The sequence below is a fragment of the Hyperolius riggenbachi genome, chromosome 11, assembly GCF_040937935.1.
Source record: "Hyperolius riggenbachi isolate aHypRig1 chromosome 11, aHypRig1.pri, whole genome shotgun sequence".
Taxonomy (NCBI): Eukaryota; Metazoa; Chordata; class Amphibia; order Anura; family Hyperoliidae; genus Hyperolius; species Hyperolius riggenbachi.
In genome coordinates, this window is record NC_090656.1 from 249,492,619 (window position 1) to 249,505,251 (window position 12,633).

At 47.4% G+C, this 12,633-nt stretch overlaps 1 protein-coding gene across 4 annotated transcripts in view; it reads left to right on the plus strand.

Moving 5' to 3' along the window:
• TRIM44 (tripartite motif containing 44) overlaps positions 1-12,633 on the plus strand; it is a 312,918-nt gene that overhangs the window by 185,976 nt on the left and 114,309 nt on the right. For all 4 annotated transcript variants that reach the window (XM_068261803.1, XM_068261801.1, XM_068261804.1 and 1 more), the window contains one exon: positions 8,133-8,152. In XM_068261803.1, the coding sequence (XP_068117904.1) occupies positions 8,133-8,152 (20 nt within the window). The remainder of the gene's footprint in view (positions 1-8,132; positions 8,153-12,633) is intronic.

Genomic DNA, 12,633 nt, shown 5'->3' on the forward strand with positions numbered 1-12,633 from the left:
TGCCTACACACACACCGACATGTCTGCCAACACACACACACCAACATGGCTGCCAACACACACACCAACATGGCTGCCAACACACACACCAACATGGCTGCCTACACACACACCAACATGTCTGCCAACACACACACCAACATGGCTGCCTACACACACACCAACATGGCTGCCAACACACACACCAACATGGCTGCCAACACACACACACCAACATGGCTGCCTACACACACACCAACATGGCTGCCAACACACACACACCAACATGGCTGCCTACACACACACCAACATGGCTGCCTACACACACACCAACATGGCTGCCAACACACACACACCAACATGTCTGCCAACACACACACCAACATGTCTGCCTACACACACACACCAACATGGCTGCCAACACACACACCAACATGGCTGCCAACACACACACCAACATGGCTGCCTACACACACACCAACATGGCTGCCTACACACACACCGACATGTCTGCCAACACACACACACCAACATGGCTGCCAACACACACACCAACATGGCTGCCAACACACACACCAACATGGCTGCCTACACACACACCAACATGGCTGCCTACACACACACCGACATGGCTGCCAACACACACACCAACATGGCTGCCAACACACACACCAACATGGCTGCCTACACACACACCAACATGGCTGCCTACACACACACCAACATGTCTGCCAACACACACACCAACATGGCTGCCAACACACACACCAACATGGCTGCCAACACACACACCAACATGGTTGCCTACACACACACCAACATGTCTGCCAACACACACACCGACATGGCTGCCAACACACACACCGACATGGCTGCCTACACATACACCAACATGTCTGCCAACACACACACCAACATGTCTGCCAACACACACACCAACATGTCTGCCAACACACACACCAACATGTCTGCCAACACACACACCAACATGTCTGCCTACACACACACACCAACATGTCTGCCTACACACACACCAACATGTCTGCCAACACACACACCGACATGGCTGCCAACACACACACCGACATGGCTGCCTACACACACACACCGACATGGCTGCCTACACACACACACCGACATGGCTGCCTACACACACACACCGACATGGCTGCCTACACACACACACCGACATGGCTGCCTACACACACACACCGACATGGCTGCCAACACACACACCGACATGGCTGCCAACACACACACCGACATGGCTGCCAACACACACACCGACATGGCTGCCTACACACACACACACCGACATGGCTGCCTACACACACACACACCGACATGGCTGCCTACACACACACACCAACATGGCTGCCAACACACACACCAACATGGCTGCCTACACACACACACCGACATGGCTGCCTACACACACACACACACCGACATGGCTGCCAACACACACACCGACATGGCTGCCAACACACACACCGACATGGCTGCCAACACACACACCGACATGGCTGCCAACACACACACCGACATGTCTGCCAACACACACACCAACATGTCTGCCAACACACACACCAACATGTCTGCCAACACACACACCAACATGTCTGCCAACACACACACACCAACATGTCTGCCAACACACACACACCAACATGTCTGCCAACACACACACACCAACATGGCTGCCAACACACACACACCAACATGGCTGCCAACACACACACCAACATGGCTGCCAACACACACACCAACATGGCTGCCAACACACACACCAACATGGCTGCCAACACACACACCAACATGGCTGCCTACACACACACCAACATGTCTGCCAACACACACACCAACATGGCTGCCTACACACACACCAACATGGCTGCCAACACACACACCAACATGGCTGCCTACACACACACCAACATGTCTGCCAACACACACACCGACATGGCTGCCAACACACACACCGACATGGCTGCCTACACATACACCAACATGTCTGCCAACACACACACCAACATGTCTGCCAACACACACACCAACATGTCTGCCAACACACACACCAACATGTCTGCCAACACACACACCAACATGTCTGCCTACACACACACACCAACATGTCTGCCTACACACACACCAACATGTCTGCCAACACACACACCGACATGGCTGCCAACACACACACCGACATGGCTGCCTACACACACACACCGACATGGCTGCCTACACACACACACCGACATGGCTGCCTACACACACACACCGACATGGCTGCCTACACACACACACCGACATGGCTGCCTACACACACACACCGACATGGCTGCCTACACACACACACCGACATGGCTGCCAACACACACACCGACATGGCTGCCAACACACACACCGACATGGCTGCCAACACACACACCGACATGGCTGCCTACACACACACACACCGACATGGCTGCCTACACACACACACACCGACATGGCTGCCTACACACACACACCAACATGGCTGCCAACACACACACCAACATGGCTGCCTACACACACACACCGACATGGCTGCCTACACACACACACACACCGACATGGCTGCCAACACACACACCGACATGGCTGCCAACACACACACCGACATGGCTGCCAACACACACACCGACATGGCTGCCAACACACACACCGACATGTCTGCCAACACACACACCAACATGTCTGCCAACACACACACCAACATGTCTGCCAACACACACACCAACATGTCTGCCAACACACACACACCAACATGTCTGCCAACACACACACACCAACATGTCTGCCAACACACACACACCAACATGGCTGCCAACACACACACCAACATGGCTGCCAACACACACACCAACATGGCTGCCAACACACACACCAACATGGCTGCCAACACACACACCAACATGGCTGCCAACACACACACCAACATGGCTGCCTACACACACACCAACATGTCTGCCAACACACACACCAACATGGCTGCCTACACAATAAACATGGCTGCCAACACACACACACACCAACATGGCTGCCAACACACACACACACACCAACATGGCTGCCAACACACACACCGACATGGCTGCCAACACACACACCAACATGGCTGCCAACACACACACACCAACATGGCTGCCAACACACGCAAACGTACGCAACATGGCTGCACACACACACACACACACACACACACACACACACACACACACACACACACACACACACACACACACACACACACACACACACACACACACACACACAGATTGCACTCACATCTTCTGTGGTACTTTATAGAATCCTGTCACTGACTGTCCTCAGAGGAGCTCAGGGCTGGGTCGGTTAATGCTGAGTATAGTTTGCTTAAAGGACCGCACACAGTCTTCTGCAGCACTTAACAGAGTACATAGTCATGTCACTGACTGTCCTCAGAGGAGCTCACAATCTAATCCCACCATAGTCATAGTCTAATGTCCTCCCATATTATTATGTATTTATATAGCACTGACCTCTTCTGCAGCACATTGCAGAGTACATAGGCATGTCACTGACTGTTCTCAGAGGAGATCACAATCTAATCCTACCATAGTCATAGTCTAATGTCTTACCATATTATTATTATGTATTTATATAGCTCTGACGTCTACTGCAGCGCTGTACAGAGTACATTGTCATGTCACTGACTGTCCTCAGAGGAGCTCACCATCTAATCCTACCATAGTCATAGTCTAATGTCCTACCATATTATTATTATGTATTTATATAGCACTCACATCTCCTGCAGCACATTACAGAGTACATAGTCATGTCACTGACTGTCCTCAGAGGAGCTCACACTCTAATCCTACCATAGTCATAGTGTAATGTCCTACCATATTATTATTATGTATTTATATAGCAGTGACATCTCCTGCAGCACATTACAGAGTACGTAGTCATGTGACTGGCTGTCCTCAGAGGGGCTCACACTCTAATCCTACCATAGTCATAGTCTAATGTCCTACCATATTATTATTATGTATTTATATAGCACTGACATCTTCTGCAGCACATTACAGAGTACATAGTCATGTCACTGACTGTCCTCAGAGGAGCTCACACTCTAATCCTACCATAGTCCTAGTGTAATGTCCTACCATATTATTATTATGTATTTATATAGCACTGACATCTCCTGCAGCGCATTACAGAGTACATAGTCATGTCACTGACTGTCCTCAGAGGGGCTCACACTCTAATCCTACCATAGTCATAGTCTAATGTCCTACCATATTATTATTAGGTATTTATATAGCACTGACATCTCCTGCAGAACATTACAGAGTACATAGTCATGTCACTGACTGTCCTCAGAGGAGCTCACACTCTAATCCTACCATAGCCATAGTCTAATGTCCTACCATATTATTATTATGTATTTATATAGCACTGACATCTTCTGCAGCACATTACAGAGTACATAGTCATGTCACTGACTGTCCTCAGAGGAGCTCACACTCTAATCCTACCATAGTCATAGTCTAATGTCCTACCATATTACTATTATTATGTATTTATATAGCACTGATATCTCCTGCAGCACATTACAGAGTACACAGTCATGTCACTGACTGTCCTCAGAGGAGCTCACAATCTAATCCTACCATAGTCCTAGTGTAATGTCCTACCATATTATTATTATGTATTTATATAGCACTGACATCTCCTGCAGCGCATTACAGAGTACATAGTCATGTCACTGACTGTCCTCAGAGGGGCTCACACTCTAATCCTACCATAGTCATAGTCTAATGTCCTACCATATTATTATTAGGTATTTATATAGCACTGACATCTCCTGCAGAACATTACAGAGTACATAGTCATGTCACTGACTGTCCTCAGAGGAGCTCACACTCTAATCCTACTATAGTCAGAGTCTAATGTCCTACCATATTATTATTATGTATTTATATAGCACTGACATCTCCTGCAGCACATTACAGAGTACATAGTCATGTCACTGACTGTCCTCAGAGGAGCTCACAAGCTAATCCTGCCATAGTCCTATTATTAGTACTATAATTTGCAGAATGCAGGTTGTACATTGCGCATGCACAGCTTGTAGAACATGTTGTGATATTTGCATAGCACACATTACACAAGCCATACTAAGCTGTGTGTAGAACGCAAGTTACAAAGTCCCAGCTGAGAGTTGTACTTCATTACTGCATTTGCCATCAATGGCGAAAGAAAGGAAACAAAACTGTTATTTTTAGCCATTTGATCAACACCTCGTTTTAAATCCATATCCTGCTCTTCAGTGACATCACAGATGTGCCTGTCTGCCACTGACCGCGCACGTTTCTGCCCGCCCCGCTATGTGGCCCTTCCTCAGGCAGTCAGTGTATTCTTGTACTCACGTCAAGGTCTTTAGGGAATGTTTTCTGTTATTCTATTGCTTCTGTGTTCAAAATCATGTAATAGGTATTGTTCTTGCTGTATGCCTTTAAAGCGGACCTGAGCTCAAAACTTCCTCTCTGTGCTAAAAGATAAGCCATAGCAGAATAACCTTTAAAGTAAAACATTTCCTTGTTAAAGCTGATACGAACCCTGCAATAAATCTTCAGTGTGTCTACTTCCTGCTCTCATGGACGCAGACATATGGGTCTTGTGTTTACTAATTAGCAGCTCTGCTGAGATTCTTGTGCTGACACAGCTGAGAGATCAAATTACAGTTGTGATTAGTCACAGATGAGGGGGAATTGCACAGGCTTAACTCTCTCTAAATACATACAGGGTGCATTTCTCTGTTCTCCTTCTGTCCTATGCACAAGTTCAGGTCCACTTTAAGACTAGAGTACCTGTCACTCCATGGAGGAGTCAAACATTTTATGGGAGTGACAGATATATCCTGGGAGTTATGAAGGTTAAAGGACACAGGGGCGTAACTATAGGGGATGTGAGCCATGTAGCTGCGGGGGATGGGGGGGCTGCTCAGGGCTGTTTGGGGGGGGGGGGGGCGGAGGGGTTTCACCATGAGGGGAGGGCATTGGACATCGGTGGGGAGGGGGATGCGAATGCCCCTCCCCCCCCCCCCCCCCGCCTCCCCATCCTCACCTCGGGTTCTCCTCTCAACGCTCCCCTCCAGCATCAATTACATTGCGAGCAGCAGACAGCAACACGTACCTTCATCCGGAGGTTTCGCTCTCTGTGTCTGACACTACTTCCTGTTTAAACAGGAAGTAGCATGAGGCTCTTAGAGATGGGAGACCTCCGGAAGAAGGTGCGCGTTGCTGTCTACTGCTCTCAATGTAATTGATGCTGGAGGGGAGCGTTGAGAGGAGAGCCCAAGGTGTGTGTGTGGGGGGGGGTTGGTTGGTGGGCAATCAAGGGGGGGGGGGCTCAAATTTTTTTGCAGGGGGGCCCGGGGATTTCTAGTTACGCCCCTGAAAGGACACCTGAAATCAGAAGGATATGGAGGCTGCCATATGGATTTCCTTTTAAACAGTGCACATTGCCTGGTTGTCCTGCTGATACTCTGCTTCTAATACTTTTACCCATAGCCCCTGAACAAGCATGCAGCAGAACAGGTGCCCTGACTGAAGTGTGACTGGATTAGCTGCATGCTGTTTTTCTGGTGTGATTCAGCCACTACTGCAGCCAAAGAGATCAGCAGATCTGCCGGGTAACTGGAATTGGTTAAAAGGAAAAACAAATATGGCTGCCTCCACAGGAAGCAGGAAATGTGGTGGCCTGCTTGAGGTGGAAATGTTGGCCATTAATCATCTAAATGTTTTTTTTTTTTTGGGGGGGTGGGGGGAGGGGGTTTAAGGTTAGCCCTTGGGGGGGGGGGGGGTTAAGGTTAGGCATCGGTACTGAATGGGTTATTTGTGAGAATAGGCATGGGTTTAGCTGTGGTAAGGTAGCGGTCTCTAATACCTCTATTTTACTATGAGTTTTTTTGCACTTTAAAGCTGAACTAAAGTAAAAATAAAAAGAAACCAGTTTAACTTACCTGGGGCCTCTGCGAGCCTCTTGCAGCCTTCCTGTCCCGTGCCGCTCCTCCACGATCCTCCGTTTTCCTGCCGCCAGCTAGTTTCAGTTTCGCTGACGGGCCACAGCGCCTGCGCGGCTCTGGTCACGCATAGCGCAGGACGGGAACACGAACAAGGCTACGAGTGGCAGGGGTGCGCAGGCGCAGTGGCCCATCGACTTACAAGTCGACCAAAGTGAAACTAGCTGGCGGCGGGAGAACTGAGAATGGTGGAGGACTGGCCGGGGACAGGAGCGCTGCAGGGGGCTGGTAGAGGGAGCGCTGCAGGGGGCTGGCAGAATCTCCAGGTAAGTCAAACAGTTGGGTTTTTTTTTTTGTTGTTTTCAGTTATGCTTTAACAGTAGAGTATCAGTGAATGTATCGATATTCTACTATTCTGGGCGCCCTTTTTTGACGTACGCGTCTCCATATCCCTCTCGCTTTAGGTGTCCTTTATCAAGTCCAATAATTGACTAACCCCTGTTTGCCCCACGTATGGTCCTGGCATAGTCTATAGTGCCTCATTCTCATACAGGTGGCCTGTAAAATTGGGCTTATGAAACACACTTGAACTGGTAATATTTGTGGTTTCAGAAGACTCCGTCTCGGTTCATATTTACACGCTTCTGCTCCTGCGCTGCGTTCCGCTCCGTGAAGCGGAGCAGAAGGATCGTGCAGATCAGGAACGTCGGCTCTGACGAGCGGAACGCAGTGAGTGGAACGTAGCAATGTGAACTTTCCCATCGGTAAAGCATTGCTTCCGCTGCTGCGTTCCGCTCATCGGAGTGGAACGTAAGCTATTTTAGGCTCAATGTGAACCGAGCCTAACTGAATAATTGTAAAGCACTGGCTGTGAATTCTTCCTGTTCGGTGCACAGTGCTGACAGTGCCTTAAAAATGGCAGCTAACAGGCAGCAGCATACTGAAATCCTGGTGGAAGCTATTCACCAATGTCTGATCAATCACTCAGACACCAGTCACTGCTGTAGGTAAACTGTTGGTACAGATATCCACAAAGCAGGCACTACATGTAACTCTTGACGATGAGATTTAGAAAGACAGTTCATAATTTAACACTTTTTTTTTTTTTTTTTTTCCTCTGCAGAATCCAGATGAAGGCTCTGGGTAAGTTCACAGATTCTTCCAAAACGTATTTATTGTGATTAATGCATTTCATAGGAGCACCATAGTGAAAATATTGAACTTTGTATACAGACAGTCCACAACTTACAAACCACTCGAGTTACAATGTTTCAGAGATGCAAACTTGTCTTCATGTACAAAATAATACAGCACTGTTTTTGATTTTGTTTTTTTACAATATTCTGTTGTTGAATGTTACATTACTGTATAAACTGTTAGAAGTACTTTTGTAATCTGAGACAGATTGTCTGCGTCCTGCAGGACTTCAGTTTCTGATCAGGGACGTCGATGATAGTCTATGGCAGTGGTCCTCAAACTAAGGCCGGCGGGCTGAATTCGGCCCCCTGAGGCTTTTTTACCGGCCCCCTCACACACAAAATGTATTGCTTATAGATGCGGTCAGCTACATCTTTATATATTGGTGGTCTGCATATAGAATAACAGTGCTGGCACCACCCATCCACATGGAAGCCAGAAAGCAGTAATTTGCTGGTTTCCAATCAAATTCCACATCAGGTGACACTGCTGTCCAATTGTTCTACAGGTTTTCACCTGGGGATGCTTCACTGTCTGGCCCGCAAAGACTTCTACATCATTTTATGTATACTCCGGCCCCCTAGCAGTCTGAAGTATGCTGACCCGGCCCTCCACCCAAACCGTTTGGGGACTCCTGGTCTATGGTATCCAAGGGCCTCTGCTCGCTCCCCTGCTCGCTCTCCTGCTTGCGTTGTTGCTGCCGATTTTTAGAAGGGGTATAAATGAATGGGAACGCAGTTCAGTAAATCTATGTCCCCGTGTCAATGATTACTGGCTTTTGACCAATCAATGGATGCAGAGTCAACTCTCCTCATCCACGCATCCCCGCCCTCATTTGAATGGTTGCCACCCTTCCCTATGACCTCATAAGCAGGTGAGGTGGAGGTGGTTGATTGGGTACCCGTGGCTTTGGCAGCTTCATGCGATTGGATAAGGAGGCGGCGCCTATGTCCATGGCGTTTAGCCACTTTCTCCCCGCTGTTGAGCCACGCAGAGATCCATGATAATGCGTCGTGTGATGTGAAACAATTGTCGACTAGTGTTGAGCTGAAATTTTCTTAATTTTGTGTTTCCGTAATTACGGATGCGAATTTTGCTGCCACGACACGAATTCGTAATTTCATAATTGCCATACAAACCTAATTTGGAATTCTTTAAGTGAAATTTCAGTTTCATAATTTTGCATTTCAGTAAAAATTCGTGTTTTATGAGAAATTTCATAATTTCATGTTTTCTATAGAAACGAAGTTATTTTAGTTACGAAAATGGATGTAATTTCATTTCTAATAGTAATTATGCACATTTAGGAAATGACTAAATTTAGGAAAGTCACTCATTGATTGCAATTACTGATAATGCAAAGGCCGCTGTACATGCTGTCGCTTTAAATGTATCAGGAGGCTCGATCTTCAGCCACTTCTAAGACAGGTGCTCTTTGCCATGGTGCACTTAGCGGTCAGGCATGCTGAGACACTTGGTTTTGGGCCTTGCAATATCTGATAATGCAAAGGTCCCTGCAAGTGCTGTTGCTTTGAGGGCCCATTTCCACTATCACGAATTCGCATGCGTTTTTCGCATGCAAATTCGCATAGCAATACAAGTGAATGGGTGTGTTTCCACTTGTCAGGATTCCTTTGCCTTTTTCTGTGCAGAAAAAATTCACATGACAGAGCCATCAGAATTCGCATACTGCTATGCGAATCGCATACAGTGTATTTAATAGGAAATTCTCATGAGGTTTGGGTATGCAAATTTTAAATTCGCATAGAAACAATGGAAAAGCACACCAGCACTGCCATGGTTAAATTCGCATACATCGTCATCTATGCGAATTTGCATGAAAATCCGCATGCAAATTTCGCACCGCACAAGTGGAAATGCAGCCTAAATGTATCAGGAGCCTCTGGACTGGAACTCAATTTTGAGAACGTACGAATTTCTGAAATTCTGATCTTTGTGTTACGTAAACTATCGTAATTACGAAAAATGATCATAATTTCAAAATTCCCCATAAACACGAAATTTCACGTAATTTCATGAAATTCGCTAAATTTTGATTATGGTCATAATCGTAATTTTGCGAATTATACGAAATTCTGCGTAGTCGTAATTAGGTCATTACGCTCATCAATATTGTCGGCCAGTGGTCCGCTGTGCGGGGTGATCCCAGGAGGAGTGAAGTATAGCACTGTCTTTGCCTGTGATTGTTTGCGGGAATAAACACTGCGGTTGCATTTTGATGGCGCCCACGTTTCCCGTCCAAGATTTGAAATGCTATTTTCTTCAGTCCTGGAGACACAGTCCTTAATTGCAAGGCTGTACAGCATCTACTTTGTCACATGACCAATCAGACGGGGGTGCTGCCACCAGTCCGGCCAATCACAGCTGCCTACTACTACTTTTGCTAACTAACGGCATGATGGTCCTGCGGGCGGGACCGCACCTCTGTCATTGGGCCAATCCTATGATAATTAATCGTTCTATCTCTCTATATATACGCGTTTTCGGAGGTGGGGGGCCGTTTGCACCCAGAGTTTGCCTTATGCTGGGAATACACCATGAGATTTTTCGTCAGATGGTTCGATCCTTTCCGACAGGTCCGATCTGATTTTTCTATCGTTTTTTCTGATTGATTTCTCTTGAAGTGAGTGGATATCGATCATAAAATTGCTAGAAGAATCGATTGGACAGTAAATCTGCTGGAAAAACTCTGCGTGTATTCCCAGCATTAGGCCGCAGGAAGTCTGGAACTGGCCCTGCAGAGCCAGCAAAACACTCATAGCTCTAGGCAGGTGCTGCTGGTAGGGGAGATTGTAGCCGGGACACCAGAGCTGCAAGTGGAAAAATACCAAGTAATCCTCGTCTGATTGGTCGGTAGCCGTCTCAATAGCTGCCTCGTGAAATCATGGCTTCTCCTGACTGCGGCTGGTAGAGAGAAAGCCGTGGTCTGTAGCTGGTGTTTTATCAGCTCTTACGGGAAGCCCTGGTGTTTGTGTTCCTGCTATTAGCAGCTTGTGTAAGCTGTCACCGCGATGAAGTCCAGACGCAGCGGTATATAAATACGCCATGACCCCTCCGCGACGTGCGCTGTGTAATTAGCTGATTGTCGGTTTCACAGCGTTCTGCATCGCGCAGGAACAATGCGACTCTATGGCGAATACGTGACCTCCGCTTTCTGCATAAGCGCCGCGCTTTATTCCATTTGTTTAATTCACGTTATGCACGCTCAGCTGGTTCCGTAAGACCGCCGGTGGAGGAGGGATGGAACGCTGAGGTCAGATCGCAGAGAGATCCGCAGCGTGACTGAAAAGTGGGGTCAGACGCAGGTTTAAAGTGGAATTCCACTTCCAGTAAAATGCGTAGGTTTGGTATAGGCGGTATTGTTTTTCTAGCAAGTGCAATGTCGATTAATTTGAATATCAGTATCATTGTGTTACCAATAGTCTATTGTGGATAGCAACGGTTGTTTGTTTTTTTTGTTTTTTGTTGTTGTTGTTGTTCCTAATGGTACCATTCTAACCCCCCCCTCCCACACGCACACACGCACGCACGCACGCACGCACGCACGCACACACACACACACACACACACACACACACACACACACACACACACACACACACACACACACACTCTCTCTCTGTACTCGAACACTAAGCTTCCTACCAATACACATAACACTAACCTTCCTAACGATACGCCTAACACTAACCTTCCTATAGGCCTAACACTAACCTTCCTATCAATGGGCCTAATGCTGGATACACGTTCCCGGCCCGCACTGGTTCGCGTTTCGATGGATTGTTGGGTCAATTTGGCATACCTTACATGTGAATCGACCTAACAATCTTAGAAATGCGCTCAGAAATGCTCGGAAATAATCGAGCGGCCGGAAATCAATCGGTGCATCGAGTGCGGGAACGCACCGTGTGTAGCCAGCATAACACTAACCTTCCTATAGGCCTAACACTAACCTTCCTAACGATACTCCAAACACTAACCTTCCTATAGGCCTAAAGCCTCATCTACACGGTGCAATTTTCCATAAGATAGACAGATCCTTTAGATAGATCTAATAATAAATTGCATCGTGTGTAGACATCCAAATTGTTTCAGATCAATTTTGCGATATTTTGCTTTGATAAGGACCCAAAATCTAGGCCTAACACTAACCTTCCTACCGATAGGCCTAACACTAACCTTCCTACCGATAGGCCTAACACTAACCTTCCTACCGATAGGCCTAACACTAACCTTCCTACCGATAGGCCTAACACTAACCTTCCTACCGACAGGCCTAACACTAACCTTCCTACCGATAGGCCTAACACTAACCTTCCTACCGATAGGCCTAACACTAACCTTCCTACCGATACACCTAACACTAACATCCTTACCGATAGGCCTAACACTAACCTTCCTACCGA